General features: G+C 41.5%; 2 protein-coding genes across 3 annotated transcripts; one reads left to right on the forward strand and one right to left on the reverse strand.

Annotated features, from left to right (window-relative positions):
• Nucleotides 1-3,114: 3,114 nt before the first annotated feature.
• On the forward strand, nt 3,115-4,857 carry LOC146638432 (DNA damage-inducible transcript 4-like protein). The gene is made up of 2 exons (XM_085361389.1): nt 3,115-3,357; nt 3,902-4,857. The coding sequence occupies exons 1-2, from the start codon at nt 3,189-3,191 to the stop codon at nt 4,342-4,344; spliced, it is 612 nt and encodes a 203-aa protein (XP_085217515.1). The 5' UTR covers nt 3,115-3,188; the 3' UTR covers nt 4,345-4,857.
• Nucleotides 4,352-21,445, reverse strand: brd8b (bromodomain containing 8b). 2 transcript variants are annotated; one of them, XM_085361370.1, is made up of 19 exons: nt 21,389-21,445; nt 19,666-19,762; nt 18,977-19,046; nt 18,781-18,830; nt 18,542-18,664; nt 18,373-18,453; nt 17,859-17,923; nt 16,682-16,851; nt 16,205-16,396; nt 14,329-14,422; nt 13,762-13,904; nt 12,037-12,472; nt 11,908-11,945; nt 11,623-11,822; nt 11,244-11,336; nt 10,852-10,920; nt 10,448-10,733; nt 8,322-8,366; nt 4,352-6,258 (listed from the first exon to the last, which is right to left on the reverse strand). In XM_085361370.1, the coding sequence occupies exons 1-19, from the start codon at nt 21,405-21,407 to the stop codon at nt 6,199-6,201; spliced, it is 2,331 nt and encodes a 776-aa protein (XP_085217496.1). In that variant the 5' UTR covers nt 21,408-21,445; the 3' UTR covers nt 4,352-6,198. The 2 variants fall into 2 exon arrangements, with proteins under 2 accessions (XP_085217496.1, XP_085217504.1); XM_085361378.1 differs by lacking the exon at nt 8,322-8,366.
• Between the last annotated feature and the right edge of the window lie 4,584 nt (nt 21,446-26,029).

Raw genomic sequence — 26,029 nt, forward strand, 5'->3', positions numbered from 1 at the left:
AGCACAATTGGATCAGATCCCCGTGGCTGTCGACTGATCTGATGCAACCTTGCGGAGCAGTTTCACCGGCTGCGCTCTCAGTCATGAGGTGTTTGTGAGTGCATGTGAAATGCAGATAAACAGGCTTGGTGCCAGACATCTTGTGACCGCTTCTTTTGTTTATACAGTCATTGAACACATCTTCCTCCTCTTCCCTCTTCTTTACTAAATACCATGACTTTACATGAACTCTTTTGAATTTTATACTTTTCCAGTTTTTCTCTTTTCCCTCATTTATATGTAGCCTTCTTTCCCCACTGCTGATAATAAATATGCCACAGACAGTGATCGTTTTAGAGGTCACACATTTAATCCAGAAGTTAATAAGTTAAAAAGTGCAGCAGGTAAAACATTTAAGAACCATGGCAGCAATAATAAAAGTATAATAAATAAACAAATAAGAAAAGAATAAGAAAAGTCACATTTACATTTACGTAGCAACACTTCCTTAGCACTAAATGAAAGGTGCTCTGTTTGCACATGATTTTTCCTCTGCTCACATTTCTGAATGCTCACAGGACGTTTTATAATTACAGCAGTGAGTCAGTAAGTGCTGTTCACTTTGAGAAGGATATGTTATATGAATCATTTAGTGTCACATGTACTCACACCTTGCAGCTTTTCTTAATATCTTAATAAAAGAACCAAAGGTAACACTTCATAATAGAGTTCACTAATAAACTTTATTTTAAGTTTAATGAATTACATATTGTATTATTGTTATGCTTTACATTAAGGTCCATACATTTATAGACAGTGATCCAAATCTTGTCTTTGTGCTTCTCTGCACCACCACAGTGGACTTAGCTTTCATTCAAGGAAAACAAAAGTTGGACTTTTTGGGAATTTTGAACATTTTCCTGCATTTTCAGAAGCTAAACAGTAGGGGCACTGGAAATGCCTGAAACTGAAGAGGGTGATCACAGAATTATTTCTCTGGCTATTAAAAGCAACAACCAGCCAAGTCCTGACAACACTCTGGAGGACACTGTCATCAAGAGATGCCTTGGTGAATGTAAGTGCAGAGGGTTTAAAACAGGTGCAAATCACCGGTTGCATGAGGCCATATCAGACTTGCGTATCAAAAATAATCTATGCATTTAAAATTGTGTTAGTTTGACAACTTAATCTGAGTCTCTGTTATTAAACCCCTCGCCTCACACACTACATGTGTGAAGTTTACTTTGGAAGTGACAAAACACAGAAAGCTTATTCTGAATAGTTGTGTAATTAAAACACACACACACACCACACTGGATGTCTTAAACAGTGAGTGTTGGTTTTACAGCACTGTCACTATACATTGCATTTCCTTGTCACCTCACAGTGTAGTTCCCCTGCATTTCCACAGAAAGACGCTTCCTTCTTAGTGGCGAGCCTCTGACTTGACGACAGCAGCTAGTCTGAACGTGACTGGCTGCCAGCTGTGACGTTTCACAGCAGGGAGATTTCCCAAGACCATGACTCAGGTGTGAGTCTTTAACCTGTAACCTACTGTTATCTGCTCTCACGTAACCTAAGTAGGTTGGACTTAAAGCAAGGAGCTATTTGGTGTCATGGAAACACTGTCCTTTGATTGGAGGATAAAGCTCCTTTCCCTCGCCAGATGAATGTGAATTTAAATGACTGGTGTGTATTAGACAGTCATTTGTGAGCAATGCATGATTTATGACGCCATCGTGTCTGGACTTGAAAACAACACTGTGGGATTCAGAGGAATCTTGTGTGCAGTTATAAGAGTTAGATGGATTGCTTAAACCTTTGGATCTGCAGCAGGCCACTTTTAGATAAATTCATGAGAACAATCCAAACCCAGAAGCCCAGATGTGTTAAATATGTATCTGACAAAAAAGGTAATTTTACTGCATATGAATAATAAACTACCACAAACCTATTAGCCCAATGGAAGATTTCTGTGTGAAAGCTGATGTGGTATTCAACTTGACACCACAAACACCCACTGTACTGACCTATATTTTCGTCACAGGCTAGTATATTTCCATGGCAGCCTGTATGCCATGTTCATTTATTAGTATTTTTTTTAGTACTAGTAGTTTTTTAAATCAGGTATTTAGAGCCTTCATTTACAGACACATGCTAATACAAATATTCTACTACAAATAAAGGTCCTGGAGCATGACTGAAGAAAAGTGAACTTTGTGTGTTTTCTACATTATATGACTTAAAATTTTTATAGATAATAAATGTTACTTCCCATATGGTTTTCTGGAAAAATAGGGAAATATAAATTATGTGGAAAATCCAAATATTCTCTGTTTTGATCTTGAGTTTTCAAAAATGATGTATCAACTGACTGTAAACCTTATTCAGCTTATTTACTATAATGAATGGTTGCCTGCCCACTATTTTTTTTTTTTTTTGATTATTTGCTACTTGAAAAAATATAAATTTACAAACCTTTCTCCAGGAAATCTAAAATTTTTGTATATTACAGGGTTATAAAAATAAATGTTAGAAAATGTCATAAAATGTTTTAAGAAAATACTCTTAAAATGTGTGGGAATGGAGTTAGAAAATGAACACAAATACATCAAAAATGGAATGTTTTTCATGAGGTAAACTGAAAGGAAAATTTAAAATGGAAAAACAAAGGTAAAAACAGGTAGTAAAAACACAATGTTAATTTAAGTCATTTTACTAATTTTGTCCATTATTTGATATATTTTGGTGCTTTTAATGTCATAATTGTTTTAATGTGTCATTTATCTTTTTTAAAATCTATTTAGTCTTTTATTAATATTATTTTGTAGGCTGAAACTTTCATAAATATATATAGTTAAAAACAACAGACGTGTACAAGGCACAAAATATTACAAGGTAGGACGATACATAAGTAAATATCTCCATTAAAAAAAAAGAATAATAAAACTAAATATTACACATAACTACTGAGCTTTTACACCAACTTTCTGCAATCTCCTCGTGCGTTGCGTGATCCGGAAATTTCTGGCTCAATCCACCAAGCCCCGCCCACACGTGCGATTGCTCAGCTGACGCAACTGACAGCTCGGGTATAAGACCTCCGCGCTCACAGACAGCAGCCGCTCAGCTCAACCAACTCGATACATGGAGAAGACACAGACCAAACGCTCGGAGGAGATACCGGTGCTTCACAAACAGGAATCAGGATGGTCTATAGCTCGGCTCTGGTCTTTGGACACCTCTTGTCGGAGGAAGAAAACGTCGTAGAGATGATAGGAAAGTGCTTTTGTCCGCTAAAGACAACAGGACAAAAGATGAGTTCATCCCGGCGGGGAAGCGTCGAGAGCTACGAAGAAAGCGAGAGCATTTCATCCTGTAAGTTGTTCATAAAGTTAGTGTTTTGTTTTTTTTATATACTTTTATCCAGTGTTTTTAAAAAAAGGCGAAGGTTCTTCCTTAAGGGCTCCTAGTCTAAGGACTCCTCTCTCTCTGGCTGGCAGAGCCTTCAAACACAGCTAATGCTATTTAATAAATATCAGTGGTCCAAAGTAAACCATGGAACCGGTTGGAAGTAACTAAACCTTCGCGCTAGAACAATGGGGCATTGAACTGGCAGTGCTCGTTCACAGGACACTCGTCTGATGCAAGCCCTTCAGCTTTTGGATCAGCTGATCACTTGCTGAGCTTTTCAGAGCGCTTCCTTGTTCGCTGCTGATGCAAAGCCTTTATTCTGGTGACGTACTATATTAATTGCAGCTTTCACGTGATTTAAAATCTGTCTAAAGTGAATTGATTCAAGGGTCTGACACTCAACGTTGCTAGTGTAGAGAAAAGAGGGACCCTTTGACGTGGATATTAAACTCTAATGAGATGGTGTGACTTGTTTCTCATTCTGACGCTGCTTTGTCTCTTTATTCAGTTGCTGACCTGGACGCCGGTCTGGAGCACGAACAGCGGCTTTTCCAGCAGGTTGTGACTCAGCAGATGGAGCGTCGCCTCACTGAGGCCAAGGCTTCCATCCTCAACTGCCAGGTGCTCCTGCTGCCTCGCCACATGACCACCAGGATTAGTCAGGATGTGGTGCGTGCCTCTGCTGATGAGCCCTGTGGGCTCCGGGGGGCCTCCATCAAGCTCTACATCGATGGCAAAGATGGCCTGAAGTACATCGGGAGCATCTTCCCCGATTCCAGCGTCACACCGACTTTCGAGCTATCTGTGGTCTTCAAGGCAGAAAGTGACAGCTGGCCGTCATTCAAGAACATCTTCGATGGCAACAAAGTTTTGAAGCTGAGACCAGAGTACCGGCTGGTCAAGAGGAAGCTCTACTCCTCTGCCAGTCCTGTTGTTCACGACTTCAACTAGGGGTGAAGATGAGACGCTAAACCATTACCCGTGTGTGGTTTTAACCATCAGCTACATGTAGTCTGCCATGCACTGGAACCTGATTGCCTTCCTGTAGTTTTTAAAGTGAGTTATTTATTTTTCTGTATGAAAGTCTGACAGGAGGCCCACTATTTTTCTTCTTTTTTATATTTATTTTTCGCTTTCCTCTATTCTGTAGTTGGTGACAGTATTTTTGCACCAGTATTTGAATGTAAAGATGTGTACACTGGAAGTGTGTCAGTACAGGATTGGGCAGGCCTCATTCCTGAAAGATGCCTCTTAATATACAGAATGCAAAATAAACTTTTTGCACAACTTCAGTGCTGTGTTTGCATGTTTCTTTTGAACACTGGGATCACACAGACCCTGTGATACCATCATAATTACAGACCCATTTACAGGTAATAGAAACTGTAAATAATCCCGTTCCTGATTACAATAAGCCTGAGGGCACAAAATGCAGTTACCAGGAAACTGTTCCCACAGAATGAATTCCCCTTGTCAAGTTAATCATTACTCAAATTCAAAGTGAAATGCTGCTTAAATCCCAAACTGATCCCTTACACGTTTAGATCAAATCTTTATTAACAAATTTACACAAATGTATCAGCTACCCAAACACAACTACATGAACCTTTTCCAGTACAAAACTTCACTCCTTGACACGCATTACAAAAATCTTTCCTGTGCTCTATGCACAGCCTACATCCTAAGTAATAAGTGGCAATGATTCAGCAACAATCTGTTAAAGCCCATTAAAAAACAACTGTTTTGTCAAACCACTGGTATTTAAAGCTGCTTCAAGGGCAACTTTGGGCCTTAGTGTATATTTCCTTGTAAAAGAAGGGCTTTGACATTTGAGGTCAACCTAATTAAATATTTTGTAGAGCCGGGTAATGTTTTGAAAGCCTTTTTTTGGTGCTGTTGATACCTCAGGTTAAGAGCTTGTTGCCAAACATCAGTGGCAGCCCTGCTCAGTGCTGAAAGTGTTACACTGAGTTTAACCTGTGGCTGAATTTTATCTATATTTATATAATTACCCTTATTATCAATTGTACTCAGAAGTACGATCAGTAGAAAAGTGAAGGATCTGCAGTTTAATGGGCTGAAACATGCACTGGTAGACAATGGCCAATAGATTGAATCAAATTAATTAAATTACTATTAATAGAAGACACAAACCACAATTTTGCAACCAAAAAGAAGATCAGAAATCTATTTTATGAAATATTTTAAGTAACTCTTATTTTACCATTATGCTTTAGCAGTGATCAAACTAACAGATTTCTTTGCTCGGGGTGGTGTCAGCCCAACATGCAGAACTAGAAGACTCGCTTTGAATTTGTGGAACTATACATCATGGTTGCTCATGTGGCCATCTTCGTTGTTGACGTCTGTTCAGCCCAAAGGGGCTGAGCATAATCGGGTGCCGGACGTATGCACGACTCAAAGTGATCAAATCTGCCAAGTAGAACTCATCTGGCCCGTTCCCATCTGATCCCAAACAAACTGTTGCTGGTGAAAGTATTGTTCTCTATCCACAAAGACCTTGTGTTGCAGCAGGGGCAAATTATGACCCCCGCTACCCGTGCTGGTGAAATTATTCTTGGGAAAATTGGTGCAACATCCCATGGCGCCCCATGAATGGGAGCGAAGAAAACACTGTACAGCTCTCTCAGACACACACACACTTATGGCCCTTAGTATAGGTGTGTGTGTGCACACAAAAACCAGGCACATGGAGACGGCACAGTCCTCTTCAGAAAACGACCAAAGTGACCAGAAAGCAATCAGCTGCAAGATTCGAAGAGCGGCTCTCAGCCCCCTCTTGCACTACTTCTTCATCTTGAGGTCGGCCTCCATGGCACTCCGCCGCCCCCTAGTGCCTCCATCCTGCAGCAGAGACACAAAGAAACGTGGAGAGAGAGAAAGAGCACGCTTAACGTAAAGGTGTACAGGTCAAAGGTCAGGCAGGCCCTGTGGCAGGCCTCCTTGTGTCATTGAGCTCCGTACAAAAACAGCACAATCCACCCTGGAAGGCATCGTTCCCCAAATGATGAACAGAAAATAATCATGAGCAAAATAAAAAGAAAACAAGGAGAAAAGAAACTGGAACATGCAGAGATGCTAACGCACATTAACGGAAAAACACAGGAAACTGGCATTAACCGAAGGTCGACGGAAGCTTGGGTGATGAAAGTTACCTGTGTGTGTGTGTGTGTGTGTGTGTGTGTGTGTGTGTGTGTGTGTGTGTGTGTGTGAGAGTGAGAGAGAGAGAGAGAGAGAGAGTGTGAGTGCGGGATGGGAAAAATCTTTGGTGCAAACAAAAATGTAAACGTTTATGAGGGTGATACAGACAGTATATGAGAGTGTCTGTTTGTGTGTGTGTGTGTGTGTGTGTGTGTGTGTGTGTGTGTGTGTGTGTGTGTGTGTGTGTGTGTGTGTGTGTGTGTGAGTGAGAGAGAGAGTGTGAGTGAGAGAGTGTGAGTGGGAGAGAGAGAGAGAAACTGCAAGGTAGAGGAAGAAGTCTTTCATTTCTATATCATCTGTATGGCACATCTATAGAGCACAGGATGGGCGTAGGCTCACGGCCCATCTCTTCTGCATTTAATCACTTCTACACTGCTGAGTAGTTGACACCACTTTAATAGCTCAGTGGTTTAGAGCAACAATCTCTTTGAATCTGCCGTCATAAGTCTTGGAAAACCTGACCGATTAGATTGGATCGCCACTATGAGGAATGGTTATTTCAACATGCTGTATATAAAAGATGGTCATTTTACATTAACCACTTGTTTACAAACAACCACTATGAAGCAATCTGATATTCTTATATCAGCATTTTTTGACACAAAACCCAAACAATTTCCTCACATTTGCTATGTGTTGTATGTTTTTACTCGTCTAAATCAGCCAGTTGCTGTGTTTGTGGTGCTATGCTAACAGGGTGGTTGAAGCATGCCCTCTGTTGGACAAACTATGTAACATTCACACTCATGGCTGTAGGGCGTTTCTCCAATCTCTTTTTAAATCTTAACTTATCAGCCAATAAAAATACACAAAAAAAGAATAACCATCCTGAGGGCAGTGCGCCAAGTTACAAGCTAAAACTAAAGCTGCTCCCATAAAACTGCATCACAGAAATACCTACTTATAAATACTATGTTAAAAACTGAAGCCAATTTTATGGATAATTAAATTAAAAGACTCTAAAAGGCACCAACACTATAAATGCAGATGACTTGAATTATCCATGCTGAGGCCTAACAGAGACCGAGCTGCTACAGTTGTCTCTGCTGGCGACTGGCTGTCTATCAAAGAGTCCACACCCACTTTTACTTAAACACGGTCTTTCAGACAGGGTAAATATTATATCAGAGACACCAAAAATATTTTTTTCTATTGGGCTGAAAAGTGATATCTGATTATCTGATGTAGAGTTGGTTATTTTAACATGGGAGTCAATGAGGATTGACTCACTTTTAAAGCCAGTCTCAAGTGGCTCTTAAAAGAACTGAAGGTTGTGTCTCTTTCCCCATTTATTTGTGAGAGCCACAGGATGTTGCTTGGTTATTTTACATTTAACATTTGATTTTATATTTGTTTTTTATTTTATTGAGTATTTCCCACCAGTCTGAAGTGCGAGTGAGTTCAACTAAAATTGGCCAGTTTAGGTTTGTAATATAGTTTGCAAGCTGACTTTTGCTCCTATCAATCTATATAGTTTTTATTTTCTGACTGGTCGTATTAGTCCACCTTTAATGACCTTCATGGCGTCTTGAATCCTTACTGTCCTCCAAAGCCGCTTCAGTAGAAATAAAGAGAAAGATCAGAGGTACAGACAGGTGTGTGCAGTGTGTAACACTGTGTATGTGTGTACATGTTAGCTTTGAGACAAGCGTGTACGGAGCTTGGCCTGACTCTGGTGAAACTTGAGCGAGAACCTGAATACTTACAAAAAGAGAGAGAAGGAAAGCAGGAGAGGCCATTGGGACACTGTCCTGTAGGAGGACAAACATCGGAGTGAGAAAGAGAGAGAAAGCACACACAGGCGTGAGAAAGCAAGTTTCATACAAGTCTGCGTCAAACACAGAGACACGCTCAGGAGATGGGGGTCCTGTTGACTTCAGAGCTGCACATACACAAACGCACATTTCTACACAACATCAAGACACACACACACAGTCTCTGAATGCAGTCTGGAAATATTAAGACTCAAGAGGACACAAGCAGGCACAAACAGAAGCAACGCAGAGGTGTGAGGACCTCTCACAAGCACCGCACCACAGTTTGCACAACTTGTTAAAGTTCTAAAACGGAGAAGTTGGACTTTGCTGTGTAGCAGTTAAACAAAACACTAAAAGTTTACTACATCTGTAGAAATATTTGTTAAATATATTCTGCAAAATGTATCTTTAAGTGTGGACTTTCCAAGAAAACATGACATCTTCCCAAAATGTGTTGTCTGAATGTTTCAAATTTCCACCATATCCTATTAGACACACACTCAAGCGTTCAAACAGGAGAAAGCAGGGTGCAGATAAAAGATGGATGTAGCCACTGTGACAACTGTGAATGCAAAGCCCAGTTGTAAAGCCTCAAGCGGAGCTTTTACGGCGTCATTTTATTATTTTGAAACCAAACATGACGAGCGAGGATTGGATCTGACTGACACATTCAGGGACGCTGCGTGCCACGCTACAGCTTTATCCTGTTTTTCACTCTTCATAAAATGAACCTCATGTTTTATTAAGACAGTCATCAGAAAAGTGTTTACTGAGGTAATAGATCAAAGGAGCTGAAGTGTCATTTTTCCACAGACAACCTTTTGTCACCCCCTGCTGGCGATAAGAAGAAATTAATGTTTAAGGCACTTCCACAATGACTCCATGTTTGAGAACAAGAGTGGAAGAAAAAGGTTAGCTAGGATGAAGTTACATCCATTTTTTATATGCAATGTATGGGAGAAAATAACACACACACACACACACACACACACACACACACACACACACACACACAGTAGGAGATGCAGAGAGAGAAACAGGAAACAGAGCAGAGGGTCAGAGATAGACTAGAGAGACAGCACCGGTGCAGCCAGCATGCAGGATGTGAAGCAGCTGGGAAGTCAAGATTAAGAAAGTGCACTTACAGCAATTAGAAGTGACAGTGCTGTGTAACAAAGTGAGCATGCCTAACTTGTATGATGCACATCAGTGCCGACCCTTTAATACATTGGCACTCTTAACTCCTTGTGTCCTAATCACACCACTGGTTTCTGGTACTTCACACCACACTGACACAGTACAGTAGCATCACTCTGGGATCGTAATGTGGAGACAGGATGAGGTGTATCGAGGTCAATTCTTCAATAAGTTCTTTTAGAAAACTAGTCCATTTGTCATATTCTATGTGACATAAATCAGAACTACACTGACTGCATGGTCACTTAAATGTGTGCTGAACCCACAGCTTCCTCAGGTTTCATATGCTGACAGTAAATAAAACAGCATGTCTGTCTGTGACATTTCACAGAGCATAACTGACACGTCAAAAACATTTAATGAATCCACTATTTATGTTTCTTCCACATAAGCGTGTATTTTCATCCAGTTTTGAAATGACTGCCAACCGCAGCATGATGGCACACTGAAATTATGGTCCTGATATACCAAACACATTTATCTACACCAATATAAAATGCCCTTAATAAAAAAAAACTTTATGACTCCATAAACTGGAAGTGCTATCTGTGGTTTACAAGAAACAGCCAGTTCTGGGACTGTGCACTTCCTGTAAATAATTAAAATGCATTAAACTTAGATTAGATTTCTCCACCTTCTCTTGGAGGCGGGCAGAGGGACTGTTCGCAGTAGCTTTGCAGGCATCATAAAACTCTAAATACCTGGAAGAACATTTATTGCACCGATCTAACAGGAGTCACAGCACTCAGTGTTGGAGAGAGGCAAGAGTTTACAGTGTAGTTACAAAACATCAGCACTGGCATGTGTGGAAACTTTCTTTTGCTTTTAATAAAGAACTCTGCTTCATCACAATCAGACTTGTCTGCTGCTCAACCCACCTTCTCGGCTGGCTCTCCTGGTTTACGATTTCCCTCCCTGCCTCGGAGGCTCTTGGCAGAGATGGCGCTCTCTGAGGTCTGCATGATGAGCTGGGTGGCCAGGAACTGCTGGACGTGCTCCAGGACGTCGCGCTGCATCTCCAGCGCCATGTGGTACACGTCGTGGTCCGACGAGTTGTACATGACGGCATTCTGAAACATCAGCATGATGTCGCGCTGGAACTCAGCGGTGGTACGGATAACACCGGACTCGATGTTCTTCTTTATGGCGGACAGGTCCATGGGTCTGCAGCAAGAAAGCAGCAGCAGTTAGTTTGTTTTGGTACTTTAGTTGAACAGTTAGGCTGCAACGATTTTTAGCTGAGCTTGTTTCAAAAATGAAGGGTGTGTGTGTGCGGTCTGACCTGTGTACAATGCTGTGGTAACCTGGAGCGATGTCATCTGACACAGGCTGTAGGAAGACGCTGGCGTACCTGAGAAACACAATATTAGCAAAAGTAAAACACCCGTTTCCTCTCAACAACGTGACCCGGGTTAATCTGTAGGATTCAAGCGAGTCTCTAACTTCTTTAACTGACTGGAAAAAGTCAAATGGTTTCATGCAAATGCGCTGCAGCATGTCCAACAATGTAGTTACTCATTCAGTCACACCAGCTCGATACAAAAAGCTGGAAATTGATGAAACTCACAATAATAAGACAAAAATAAATAAATCAAATGAAATTGATTTGAACTTACTGACCAAAAAAAACAAGACTTGAACAATTTATTGTTGAGCTCTGGTACAAAGCTCTACCTGTGATTGGCTGCAGCTCTCCACACCAGCATAATGGCTTTCTTCCAGATCTTCTGCGCCTGGACCGCCTCCTGGTCTTCGCCACATGTAGAGCTGACGCAGGAAAGAAGAGAGAGGCAGTCGGAGCAGAGTGGGAGAGAAAAGCAAAAAAAACAAAAGCATATACTGTTAGACTGTTAGCCCAATGAAAATGACAAAAGTCAGCTAAGTTTGATCCATTTTCAAAGAAAGATTTCCCCTAATATTTTTGTTAAGAAGAATAGCAGGGGTTATTTCAGGAGAAACAGACTCCTGGTTTTACTATTACTGGTAAAACCAGGGACAGGGTGAATATTTTTGCCTACGCCCTTTCTGGAAGAATAAGCACCTGGACACTTACAGCTGGGAAGAAGAGGCCGGGCTGCTGGCCAGTGAATCAGCAGTGTAGCGCTGGGAGGGCGGGCCGTATCCATCCTCACTCTCACTTGCTGCCCGATCCACCTCAGATAAATATGGACCCTCCCCCTCTCCACACTCGTCCTTCAGCTCCATCGCTTCTTCGGGGTCGCCCTCGCTCCCTGCCTCCTCCTCCTTCACCTCCTGGATTCAAGCACACAGAGTAAAATAACGGTTATTCTTGTTATCATATGCCGTCCACACATGTACGTAGCCTTAAATGTGTTACCTTGGACTCTTTCCCGGACACAGAGCTGTCCTCAGAGTCTGTGGGACAGAAACGAGGAGACAATGAGAAAACAGAAATGTGTGAGCATTTCCACTGTGGGTATAGATCGGTCCACAGTGGACCACGCACCTAAGCAAGGTGGGTTGGGCTCAGGCTGACTCCACTCCTCTCCTTCACTCTTCACTGTAGCTTCAGTGACTTCTTTGACCACGGGCCCCTCCTCTGCGACTTCACTTGCTGCTACACCATCATCAGAGGTGACAGAAGAAGTGACATCACTTCCCGTCACCTCAGGTCCTTCATAGTTTCCCTTAAGCGGTTCTTCCCTGTTAGTATCTGGCTGGTTTTGTGTCTCCTGGCTGGCAGGTGTCGGGGCTAATGTTGCGACCATATCCTGAGGTGTCTGTGGGGGGGCTGACTCTTGGATGGTGGGTGTGGGCTCTGAAGCTTTCAGCTCTTGGGTCTCCCAGGGGCCAGGTAGGGTGTGACCTTCTGACACGGCCTCTTCGCACAGAGAGAGAGCTGCTTCCACCGCAGCTGCATCCAAAGCCACAGGGTCATCGTCCTGGGATGATGATCAAAAAGATAAACCATTATGTTGTTTCAGTGTTTCCCCACACATGAACTTTACATGGGGAGCCAGGTTAGTGAAAGAGCGGGTATTAGACCTGCTGACTGTCAGAGCAGCAATGAAGTGTCTCCAATTAAAAAACAACAAACAAACAAAAAAAACAAGAGGAGTTCTTAAGCTAAACCCCAACCTACCGAAACTACCAGCGATAACTGTGGCCTCTTCCTCCTGACCTGTCAGACACATGTGACCTTACTGGGATCACTAGGCTCCTTCCAGTATGGCTCTCATACTGGTAGGAGTTCATTGACCACACTATGGTTGTGATCGTTACATCATGGGCCACATCCAGCCTACTTTGATCTTGAGACAGCTGTGAAACTCACCTTTCTGAGATGTCTTAATATTTGAAAAGGAAGTGCAATTTCAACAGCATGTCTTAAAGAAACGCTGATGTAGCAAATGAGAAAAATGTATTAACGCGACTCTTTGGGTTTAAATTGTAAGAAAAAAATGTGTAAAATTCCAGAAAGTTCTGGCAAAGTTTTTGTTAAGTCACAGAAAATATGTTTTAACTGTGGAACCACTAAAAACCACAGAAACCTCTACAGTGAAAACACAGGAACTTTTCTCTTATTTAATTGCTAAGCTATTACTTAAGTACTTTGGTGCAGTGTGAAAGGCCTCTTTAATTTACGCCCTCCTTCACATTTTCCAAAGCTGTCCAGTGGGCCGGACTGGAGTCTTTGCCTGGCCGCAGACTTTATGTTTGGCACCGGCTCTAGGGGTTGGGTGGGCCAAGTGAATTTTGAGATTTTACATTTTTTCCCCCCATCCAAAGGAATAAAGAAACCAATATACTACTGGAAAAAAATCCCCTTTTTCTTATTGTGAAAATTCAGTTGCTGTTAACGAGCGATTGTCAGTACTTCCTGTCTAGTGCTCTCCTGTAGGCAGTCTGTTCAGGTTGCTGCTGTGACAATCCTCAGTGTAGTTGTGCCATCTACAGGCAGTCCTTGTTCTGCTCTAGAGATTCTTCAGGGCCACTCTTAGCTAAATGTTTAGTCCAAGTCTGACAATGGGAACATAAAATATGGAAAATTTCATTCTTTGTTTTCCAATTAACACTAAATATTTTCTAAATCATATTTTCTTTGTATTAGTTTGTTTTTAGTGTCATTGCCTTAATCAACGACTAAAATACTTGATATTAAACCTACAAAATAAACTCTGCTCCTGGTCATATTAATCTCAAACGAATGCAGCCCCTACACAGTACGTACCTTCTCTTCAATGATGGCAATGATGTCTCCCACTGTCTCCAGGTCCAGTTCATCACCAATGTAAGACACAGCCACGAGGTCTTCTTCTACTAATCCCGTGTCCTCACCGAGCTCTGCCTTCACTGCGGCCTCCGCTTCCCCCTCTGTAAACCCGTGCAGGTGACGAAATAAGAACACAAGCATGCAACAAGAATCTTACTGCAAAGTTAAGACCCGTATCTCCCTCTTTGAACCAGGAAACAATGACTAAAATGCAACAACGCGGACGTGTGACTTTATTTAGAAACAGACTGTAGAAAAACAGGAAAAAAAGGAGGAGGAGAGACAAGCAAAAACGTTCCCCCAGACACCCCCAAGACATTTAGTGTTACTTTGAACATGCTCTGTCTATCTTAATTACAAGTAACCAGGAGTCACGATGCCCAGTTAGGTTTTGTTTAACCTGCTTTTTAAAATCAGGACATTTTTAGGAGCCCCATGAATGCAATCATTTCCCAGGACAGCAACCAGGCAAGCTGTAAAGAAAGTAGCTCCTGTGTAATGTGAAACTTAGTTAGGTGTGTTTACCTGTGATGATGTCATGGCCAGGTGGTAAGGCAGTGGCTGCCGTAGCAGTCTGTACGCCATTAGTTAGGCTTCCAGTGGAGTCGCCCTCTGCAACCTGACATCAGAAAAAACACAACAACAAAAACACCAAAGTGAGGTTTAATAAAAAATATCAGAGCATAAAAGAAGATTTAAAAGAATACTGATGTTAGAATATCACAATAAGGCTTTATTGCCCACTGAGTGGATCAAGTCCTACTTTCATTCTTTGAATGTTAGTATTAGAATAGGTATCAAAACTCAGTGGCTTAGCCAGGAATTTAAAAATACTCCAAATCGATTTGCACTTTACAGATGCATTTAAATGATTTGTTTTCACACATTGCTGGTTTTCAGGTATTTTACAGAACTGAGTCTAAAGCCTTTGAGCAAGACTCGCACAAAGGCTTTCATTGTAATTAGAGATGGACCGATCCGATATTACGTATCGGTATCGGTCCGATACTGACCTAAATTACTGGATCGGATATCGGAGAAAAATAAAAAATGTAATCCGATCCATTAAATATCACGAAAGCACCTCACAAAACTTGCAACACGCCGTAACTCACCTCAGAACGTTAGCACGTCTGAGCAGTATGCATCACGTGATAGAGCCGCTGTGGCATGCGGGACCTGTCGGTGCTCTGGATAGCATTTGGAGCTTCGCTAGCAACCCGGCATTTCATCTCCGACAAAGTTATCCCCGAGAGAAGTAAAGCAAGTGTGTAAGTCCATCTCTGAATGTTTGTAAAGCATTCCTGCGTTAAGCTTAACAAACGATATATGGAGCGACTGCCTCTTCTTGCTGCTACTTCAATCATGAAACTGCTTAACGATCAGCTGATCAGCTTTTCTGTCGCGAGTCCATCTCTCTGGTTTGCTTTTGGCCCACTTTGCACCAGAAAGAGGAAACCAGCGGCTGAACAACAGAAGCACGTTTAAGCTTGATCAGCTGTTGTTAGAATGTATTTAATATTACTTTCTACACCAGGATCTTTTTCTACGTAGCTGACGCTGGTAACTGTGCAGGGGCGGATCTAGCAAAGTTTAGCCAGGGGGGCCGATAGGGCATGAACAGGGAAAAGGGGGCACAAAGACATACTTTTCTTTCTTATTCTCATTTAAAATGTCGAGCTTTTAATAAATAATTATCTGACACCCAAAGTTTTAATTTGATGCAAAATGAATAGAAGTCCATTACTGTATATAGTAACTATTAAGTCTAATATATATACCCTAGTAAGCTATAGTACTCTTTACTTTGGGAAGGTACCATCTGTGCAGTCTGCAATTTTGTTGAAGAAAGATGTTGAATCTATTTAATATTTCTTGAAAAATAATTGATTTCTGTGCATTTTTTTCACACTGCATCAAATTAAGGTTGATTACGTCGATTAAGCATCATGAGGTGGAGCGTGAGGGGTGGTTCCCTATTTTTTATTTATTTATTTTTGTTGTTGCTGGGAGTTGGAACCCTATTAGTTAGGTTGCTTAATATTTATGCTAAGTACTCTTTAAAATACCAGAATAGGGAGGATGGTGTAGGTTTAAGTTTATTAGATTGATCAGTATTGCTGAACTATGAAACATTTTTTTTGCATACAGGTATAACAGAATAGCTTTAGTGTAGTTGTTGTTTTAAACTTGAGTATGAACTTATACAAAATGCAGCAAGATATTTAAAAAACAGTTTTGTTGATTAAAAAACACTATATCGGATTCATATCGGTATCGGCAGATATCCAAATTTATGATATCGGTATCGGTATCGGACATAAAAAAGTGGTATCGTGCCATCTCTAATTGTAATCACATCGTTTCTGGATGTTATGAGCCATGCTAAGTTGCCTCTCACCAGGCGAGGGCTGGCTGAGATGAGGTTGCCTTTTTTCAGCAGTTCTGACAGTAGAGGTGAGGGTGGCGGTGTGGCCTTCTGGGCTAGGAGCCTTTTCTGTGGCGAGTCATCGACTAGAACAGCGAGTCCACCATCTTTGGGCCCAGGTCCTGGAGGGTCTGCTGCTGGCAGAAACACTCCTACCCCCTGAGCCTGACAGACAGCAGAGAAGTCATTGAGACGGAGCGAGATGATCTTATTCCTCTGACTTGTAATGAGGCAAAAACTATAACCCCTGGGGCCGAATATACTCATGTTTAATGTTACTGTAGACGTCTCCATATTCACTGCAGTGAAAAATGGTTTATGTTGCTGTGAGCTTGGCTGAAATTTATCTCTTAACAGAAAACTGGGACTCTTATAAACTCATTTCCCTTCACCATCATTCTTCTATCCTGTGAGCTAAACAAGTATATATGGCAAACTAAGTGTTCTTACAACTGAGTGGGTGGTGGTTGTATCTTCAGAGACACCGGCTCCTGTATCCATGGGTGGAGTGGGCACTGAAGAGTCAGTCTGAGAATCCAGGTTTGGCGGGCTGGCACCCAGGGGAGACCGTAAAGTCACACTGGGCAGACGCTTGGGTGTGTTTTTCACTGCCTGGCGAGCTGCGATACAGACAGAAGACCAGAGTGGAGGTGAGCATGACAATTTTCAAACTCTCCTTAAAAACAAATCTGAAAAAAAGCAGCAGAGAAATCCTGAACATCATGTGAGAGGATCATCACTCCAACCCAAGCACTTGAGTGAAAGATGCTCTTGTCTTAGGAGAAGCTGAGAAACATTCCAAGAAGGACGAGAAGTTGCAATCTTCTGAGATATAGATGCATATACTCCTGCTTTATTACATCCTCTCAGTTGATTCTGATCTCACATCTATGTTACCCCTAAGGTTTTTTTTTAAGCTTCCCTCCCCTTCCTAAAAATATCAAACTATAAATTACAGCAAAGAATTTTTCTACTTCATCTTCATGATTCTCGGTTTGCAGATGGTCTAAACTCTATTTTCAAAACGTTTCCTCTATCCAACAACCTCAAATAGCCATAAAATGTAGAGTGCAATAGTCCAGGAGAAATAAAATGCCTGGCTACAGAGGACCTCTCATCATTTTTTAGAGTGCTATTGTTTTCAGACATCCTAATTCCCTTCTAGTATTGTCCACATAGCCAAAACCACAAGGGCTTTGCAACAGGTCGGCTACATGTGTGGGCCGAGGTTCGACGTGTGATTTGAATCTTCCTGGTTGTACGTGGATGTGAGAGATGGTCGTCTTTAATCTTAGCTTAGAGTTCGTGCCAACAAGGGAAATCTTTATGCTAAAAAAACCTGTAGGTACAAAATGAAGTTCTACCTTCACAAATCTGTCCCTTAGTTTACCAAGATCACAGGTTTCAGCTTCATATGGGAACTTTGTTTTTATATCAAATGACTCACTCGAATTTTAATAGTATGACATATATACTTAACTTCAAACTCTGACAGATCTTACCATAACATACAGACAATGACAATGGCAACACCCACCACAGAGCAACAAGTTTGCAACTAATTCTTCGCCTTTTCCTAAGAAATACATGCACCAGCCTTCGTAGAGTGAAAGTGAACCTAAACTACCTTGGTACGCCATTTCTGTGGCTTTCCTCTTCTGCTCTGCTTCCTCCTCGTCCTGCTTCTTCTTTCTAGGTAAGACAAATTTAAAAAAACAAACAAAAAAAATGAGCATTTTATGACAATATAACAGTTTGTATACAAAACTAAATGAGAGAACGCCCTCATTTATCTAAATAACCCACTCATCTACAGAGATACAGACATATACTTTTTTAATCCCACATTGGGGAAATTTACTTGTTACAGCAGCACAGACAGAAGAAAAATGTGAATAAGAGATATATTAGAAAACACACACACACACACACACACACACACACACATATATATATATATATATATAAATAAAAGAACAGTGTACAAAACATGTATAGTTGTTGGTTACTGGCAAACAGAGCAAAGTTTTACTGGCAGCGTTCTGCAAGATCTTTAACACACTGGAGTTGGTTGTGTGAAACAGCTATCATGGTAATCCACCCATTAGGTGGAAGCACTATCCCACAGATAAGATGCTTACAGTGTGATCTCTCCCCAAAGCTCTTTCAGCTGGGAGTCCATGTGACCCATCTGTATCAGATCCACCTCCTTCTTCAACTTCCTGTTGTGATTAAAACAAACAAAGCAAAAAGGGGTTAAAGTTCAGATATCAAAGTTGTCAAATGTTTTCCCTTTAAGAGTTTATGTACCTGTACTGCTCTTGTGTATCTCGTATAAGTTTTTTTAACTCCTCTATTCTCTCAGTGGTCAGCCTACGAACGATGACATCTTCGATGGTCTCGACCACCTCGCCCTTCTCACCGCGCTTACGCCTGGAACAGGAAAACACACATTTTGAGTCAACTCTCAAATTATTTTTAAAATGCATAATAATATTGTTTACTTTTTATATCTGCACACAGATATGTGTACACACTGTAATACTGACTTAGGGGCTTCAGTAGCTTCCAGCAGTTCTGAATATTGTGAGGCACAGTGCTGAGAAACAGAGAACAAATTATTCTTATAGGTGAGCAGAGGAGATCAGTCCAACTGCAGTTACACTCAAAAGACAATTTTCCTGAAGACTTATGGAAGTGAAGTGTGAGATAAATTCACAAAAGGAATATTTGTTATGCTCTCACCTTTTGTGAGAACCAGTCTGGTGGACGCCCAGGCTCTGCGAAAGGCTTGATGGCTCTACTTACACTTACCCTGGAACACAGAGAGTCTCCTCAGACTAAACTCAAGCATTAAGCAGATAATCTAACAATAACAAGCATTTTAAAAATAAAATAAAATAATATTATTTTGTCTTACGAACTGCCTTGCACTCACCTACTGCCAGTGTTTGAAACAGATTATGAGCACAGAACAATAACCACCATAAGGATCATTGTTAAGACACTCAATCTGATATATTCTAGTTCGATGGTTCATTTAGACAAAAACTGGTAATCTTAGGGAAAGCACAAACTGTTTGCAAACACTGATATCTTAAAAGAAATGGTACAAAACCCTCTGAAGATAATTTTCATATTATATGGCTCATTTTTAGGAGAACTGCAGAAAAATAGTGGTATATAATGATAGTAAATACAATTACAGTTATATTTATCAAACAAGATCCTTAAATCATTTTACATATCTTCTCCTTACAGCATTTCTCCAACACATTTAAAATATGAATATGAGGTCCCATGGGCAAACTAAATCTCTCACACACACACACACACACACACACACACACACACACACACACACACACACACACACACACACACACACACACACACACACACACACAAAAGTAGCTGAGCATATTTCTTTTTACCAGTTTTGGTCTCCGCTCCTCATAACAGAGGAGGCCAGGCACAATTTCTCCCTGACTGACCAGGGCTCCGTCGGCCCCACATTCAGTATCTTGTGTTCTGTTGGGGGGAAAGAAGAATTTATTACACGATTGACTGTTTTTCCTGCTACTTTGTTGCTACTAGCTAACAAGCCACAGGGTGCCCCAAACCCAAATGAATAATGGAGAGGGGTGCATCAGGAAGAGGATCTGACTTAAAATCATCACCAATCCAATCATGTGGCTCATTAGTAAGATCTGCATACTGGACTGGTCAGGAGCCCACAAACTGCAACCAGTGCTGCTGGCAAGCAGAGTACCAGTGGAAACTATGCCACTGATGAGTGAAGACAGATTAGAAGAAGGCCAAGGTTAGTGTGGCTAGAGTCAGTAACAGAGAAATTTTGGAGCGTGGAGGACAGAGCAGGGACTGGGAAAGGGAGATAGCTGACTGATTGGATATGACCAGAGGAAAGATAATAGATATACTGAACAAAGGACGCTGAAGATGGAGCTACAAGACAGAAAGAAAAGGGGAAGAACAGAGGGAAGATTCGTGGATGCAGTGGAGGAGGACTATGCAGAGGGTGGTGCGACAGAAGAGGATGTTAGGGGTTGGGTGAGATAGAGGCAGATGGTCCAGATGATCCACTGTGGTGACCCCTAAAAGGCACAGCTGAAAGAAGCTAATTGAAAACCTGTATTTTAGGGCAAAAGCAATGGCTCAAAAAGAGCCACATAAAATATGAGACATTCCGAAACAACTCAGTTAACTTCATTCTGCCACACAAGCTTCCATCCAAATTGCAAAAGCATCTGAGGGTAATCTCAGTAACTGAACATAAAATATATGGGGCTTGTGGTTACGTGTAGTAGTAGTTCTGCCACATTAGATTGTAACGTTATGGCTTTGTTATTACTAGCAATATTATCTGACTGCGTTTTGACAATTTTAATTGAGTAAAATCCCAATTAACATTATTTTTAATTGAGTGCTATTTTACGGAACTTTCTATCCCTGCTTACTTGGTCAAATACACACAAAAACATGTTAAAAAAAAACTAGTATTTTTTCTAAGAAGAACACTATCATCAGTCAGATGACGAATCAGTCTCTGCGGACTGTCTCAGTTTTTTTAATGGTTTGTTATTGTTTTTTCGCTAAGTACCACACATACGACGGTCCTGTTCTCGTACGGTCAATAAAAACCGTTCAGATCGTAATATGTTGAAAACGTTATTTTAAGTTTAAAAATATAAAAAAAACCAAGGGCAACGGCGTCAAATGAATGATTTAAACGTCTTTCGTTATTTAGCCAAGGTAGCTAGCTAATGCTACACTATTGATATTAGCTTGGGTATGCTAATATGATTACAGCAAAGCATTCCTCGCGTTTACTGGGGCGTGAATATAAGTTAAAACACACAACCCTATCAAGAGACGTATCACATACATTTCTAGAAAAAAACAACAACATACGCATTGCTAATATTTAATTTATAGCGTTAGCTTAGCATAGTCGATTAAGGGGGACACATTCGTGAGACACACACACACAGGTAAACACGGTGCAACGTTTTAGCAAGGTAAGGGGCTACAGGTTCTGGCTAAAATAATCTAGCTGCAAGGCTTGGAGTTTGTTTGCTATTACTACTGTCTATAAATGACGAGGAAAAACAGAAAGACTTGAAATATATTACTCACTGCCGATACCGCTCGCCATTGCTTTTGTGACGAGGCCTTGATCACAACTTCCGCCGGACAGGTTTCAACGGAACACACAGTAAAGTCAACCCAAGCGAGCGGAACAAATGGAAATTTGATTAAATAAATAAATAAATAAACGAAGCTTTAAAAACAGTGAGGGATACTAGGAGCTGTTTCATTACACTTAAGCAGAGTTGGAAATACTTCGTTACTGTAACGAAATACAAATACTCCGTTACTGTACTTACGTACAATTATCAGGTATCAGTACTTTACTTGAGTCGGTTTTTTTTCTGACAACTTTTTAATCATACTCCCTATATTTTTAAAATAGGCTCGTAACTCTTGTTACATACAGAGTAGTTAGACATATTCAGACACACAGAACCAATGCATAATGCATGGTATAGCACAGAACCATGTACATAATACACACACACACACACACACAATTGTCATTTGTTACTTGATGGTTCTTGTGGCTAACCTAACTACCCCTGCATAATTCAAATAAATGTAACTACTGATTGGGAGTTTGATCCTTGGCTGCTTTAGCCTATATCCCCAAAGTGTTCTTGGCCAAGATACTGAATCTAAGTTATTTCCAGCGTGATTATCAGAGTGTGAATGTTAGATAGAAAGCAATTAAGATGTATAAAAGGTGCTTGTGAAATACGTAAATTTACTAATCGAAATATTTTTCTCTTTGAAAAACTAAAAGTTCATGCCAAATTTTAGCCATACTTTCAGATCTCTGGCACTGCAATGGGAACCCAAATGGCCCCCAGTTTTGCCTGTCTTTTTGTTGGTCATCTGGAAGAACAAATTCTATATAATCACCAAAATAACCCTTATTTACCATTCATTGTATCTTGGAAACGTTATATAGATGACGTATTTCTACTCTGGAAAGGACCAGTCTCTATATTACTAGAGTTTGTAGAATTCCTTAATGGACACTTTGCAGGCTTACGTTTCACCCTCAATTACAGTACTGAAGAAATTAACTTTCTGGACATGAAAGTAACAAAAAAAGACAAATCTCTGTCCACATCTCTGTATTCTAAACCCACTGATCGGAATACATTATTACATGCTGCAAGTTTCCATCCGAACCACCTCAAAAAGAGCCTCCCTGTAAGCCAGTTGATTAGACTCAAGCGTATCTGTGAGACTCATGATGAATATAATGAGAGTAAAGAAGAGATGTTGAACAAATTCAAAGAAAGAAAGTATAAAGAGAACTGTTGAAGTTCTGCAGAAGAGAAGGTGAGTTCAGTAAGTAGGGATGTCTATTTAACAACCAAGAAATCTCCAAAACATAAACCCAACCTTATCTTCTGCACAACCTTTACGCCAAAAACCAGAACAATTAAAGAAATAATTCTAAAACATTGGCATATCCTTCAGAATGACCCAAACTTATTAGGTACCTTCAAAGAACCACCAATGATAACCTACAGGAGAGGAAGGAATATCAAAGATAGGCTTGTTAGAGCTTACCAGGACCCTATTACTCCAGATAAAATCCTGATAACCCATAACCTACATGGCAATTTCAAGTGTGGGGCATGCATTAATTGTCAATACACCAAAAATGTTAAATCATTCAAAGACCCTATAGGTGACAAAACCATTGCCATAAAGGGCTTTATCACATGCAGAACTAAAAATGTAATCTACATGATACAGTGCCCATGCAATAAAATATATATAGGAGAAACATCCCGCCCTCTTAAAGATCGAATTAACGAACACAGAAGCTCGATCAAGAGGAATGATTTAACCAGCCCTGTTGCAAGACACTTCAATAATAAACATCCAAATTCACCATTATTTTTCCTAGGCATTGAAGCCATTAAACTAAACCACTAAAAAGGTGGCAATATAAATTTTATCCGGAAAAAAAGAGAAGCATTTTGGATATTCCGTTTTAAGCGTCTGTACCCCAGAGGTATGAATGAGGATTTTTCATGAGTTTTTATGAACTACACCTTTTTTTTATTTATTATTTTTTATTTTTTTATTATTTTAACCAAAGGAGTAGTGTTCCAGACATCTCACTTTAAGTCCACATTTTAAGTCTAGATTTTACATTTTAGAGACATAAATAAGGATCTTTTAACAAATGTGTTCCCATGTTATGATGTAATCTTGTTTTCTAAATTCATATAGCGTAGTGGCAGCGGGAGGAATAAATGTCCATCAGGGAGGGGAGAGGGCAGCCGATGATCTTTTGTGCTGTCTTGACCACACTCTGAAGCCTCACTCTATCTGCTTTGGTGCAGCTGCCGTACCATACCATGATGCAGTAGGTTAGCAGGCTCTCAATGGACGAGCGGTAGAAGGTCAGCAGCAGGTTGGAGTTCAGCTTGTACTTCCTGAGGACTCTCAGGAAGTGCAGCCGCTGTTGGGCCTTCTTGATGACCGCTGAGATGTTTCCTGTCCAGGAGATGTCAGCAGAGATGAGGACACCAAGGAACCGGAAAGTGTGGACCCTCTCCACACACTCCCCGTTGATGTAGAGGGGGGCCAAGTCGGTGCTGTGTCTCCTGAAGTCAACAATGAGCTCTTTGGTTTTCTTAGTGTTCAGTGCCAGGTTGTTTTCTGAACACCATGCTGCCAGCTTCAGGACTTCCTCTCTGTACTCTGCCTCGTCTCCCTTCGAGATGAGTCCGACTACCGTGGTGTCATCAGCAAACTTGATGATGAGAGTGTTGTTGTGGGTCGAACTGCAGTCGTGGGTGTAGAGAGAATACAGGAGGGGGCTCAGCACACAGCCCTGTGGGGAGCCGGTGCTCAGTGTGCGAGTGGAGGAGAGATGAGGGCCGAGTCTTACAGTCTGGGGCCGGTTTGTGAGGAAATCCTTTATCCAGGCACATGTGAGAGGAGGGAGGCCAAGAGTGACCAGTTTGGTGATGAGGATGTCCGGGATGATTGTATTAAAGGCTGAGCTGTAGTCCACAAAGAGCATTTGGACGTAGCTTTGCCGTGCTCTAGGTGACTCAGCACAGCGTGGAGGGCTGTGGCGATGGCGTCTTCTGTGGATCTGTTTGCACGGTATGCAAACTGGTGGGGGTCGAATTCTGGGGGGAGGTAATCCTTGATGTGCTGAAGGACTAGTCTCTCAAAGCATTTCATGATTACCGGTGTGAGGGCCACAGGGCGGTAATCATTCAGGCTGGAGATGGGAGACTTCTTCGGCACTGGGATGATTGTGGCTGATCTTAGACAGGATGGGATGGCTGCCTGATCCAGTGAGAGGTTGAAGAGTCTGGTGAAGATGATGGTGTGCGCATGCTCTTAGTACCTTGCCAGGTACTCCATCTGGACCGGCCGCCTTCCTGGGGTTCACTGCTAGGAGCACACGTCTGACATCGTGCTCTGTTACAGTGAGTGGGGCGGTGCAGGAACCAGGTGAGGATGAGGATGGGAGCAGGGCTGAAGCAGATGAGTGTTGCTGTTGTGGTGTTTCAAAGCGGGCGAAGAAGCTGTTTATTTCCTCTGCCAGCTGCCCACTCGGGTTTTCTGTGTTCGCAGTACTGCCTCTGTGGTTGATGATGTCTTGCATTCCCTGCCACACCTCTCGTGTGTTGTTGCTGGACAGGTGGGACTCGATGTTCCTTTTGTGGTCTGACTTGGCTTTTTTAATCCCCCTTTTCAGGTCAGCTCGAGCAGCCCTGTACAGAGCTCTGTCACCTGACCTGAAGGCAGCATCACGGGCTTTGAGGAGTGAGCGGACCTCGCTGGTCATCCAGGGTTTTTGATTTGGGAAAACCCGAATGCTTTTGTCCACTGTCACATTTGCAGTACAGAACTTGATGTAGTCCAGTACTGATCCTGTAAATGTTTCTAGGTCCTGGTGTTCAAATATGTCCCAGTCTGTCTCTGTGAAGCAGTCCTGTAGTTTGGAGAGAGCATTTTCCGGCCAGGTTGTAACAGTCTTTGTGGTGGGCCTGGCACTGCGCCTGAGGGGGGTGTAGGCTGGGGAGAGCAGGAGGGAGAGATGGTCGGACTGACCGAGGTGGGGGAGGGGTATGGCTCTATATGCATGCTTGATGTTGGAGTAAACATGATCTAGAGTGTTTTCTCCTCTGGTGGGACATTTGACATACTGATAGAACTTTGGGAGTACAGTCTTTATGTTGGCCTTATTAAAGTCACCTGCAATTATGTGAACACCGTCCGGGTGGGCCCGCTGCTGTTCGTTAATGATGTTCAGCAGGATAGAGAGCGCCATGTTTACGTTGGCATCAGGTGGAATGTACACAGCCGTGATGATCACTAGTGTTAGCTCTCTCGGTAGAAAAATAATGGAATACAGGAATAAAAAAGCCCTGTGACACACTGTCAACCTGTCCAGGTCATGATCATGGTCATGATAATCCGATCGTGGATGTTAAAAGACTTCTTAATAAATGTTGTGAGGTTGACAATTTTGAGTTAACATTAAAAACTTTCTTTCCAAATGCATTGAAAAACCTTCTAGCTGTTGGTTTGCAAAGTTTGTGTGAGTGGCACGGTAGTGTAGTGGTTGGCACTGTTGTCTCACAGCAAATAGGTCCTGGGTTTGAGTCCAGCAATCCTTTTTTATGTGGTGTTTACATGCTTTCTCTGTGTCTGCCAGTATCCTATTCA

Source organism: Diplotaxodon limnothrissa, linkage group LG2 (genome assembly GCF_057381915.1).
Source record: "Diplotaxodon limnothrissa isolate DT_005_m linkage group LG2, D_limnothrissa_male_GT1.1, whole genome shotgun sequence".
NCBI lineage: Eukaryota > Metazoa > Chordata > Actinopteri > Cichliformes > Cichlidae > Diplotaxodon > Diplotaxodon limnothrissa.

What these genes read in the sequence shown, in the direction of transcription:
- LOC146638432 (XM_085361389.1), top strand. Translation starts at nt 3,189, where the DNA reads ATGGTCTATAGCTCGGCTCTGGTCTTTGGACACCTCTTGTCGGAGGAA. An exon ending in AAGCGAGAGCATTTCATCCT is followed by an intron (nt 3,358 to 3,901) that starts GTAAGTTGTTCA and finishes CTCTTTATTCAG; the next exon opens with TTGCTGACCTGGACGCCGGT.
- brd8b (XM_085361370.1), bottom strand. An exon ending in GATACACAAGAGCAGTACAG is followed by an intron (nt 18,454 to 18,541) that starts GTACATAAACTC and finishes TAATCACAACAG; the next exon opens with GAAGTTGAAGAAGGAGGTGG. An exon ending in CAGGAGAGCCAGCCGAGAAG is followed by an intron (nt 8,367 to 10,447) that starts GTGGGTTGAGCA and finishes GTCCTCCTACAG; the next exon opens with GACAGTGTCCCAATGGCCTC.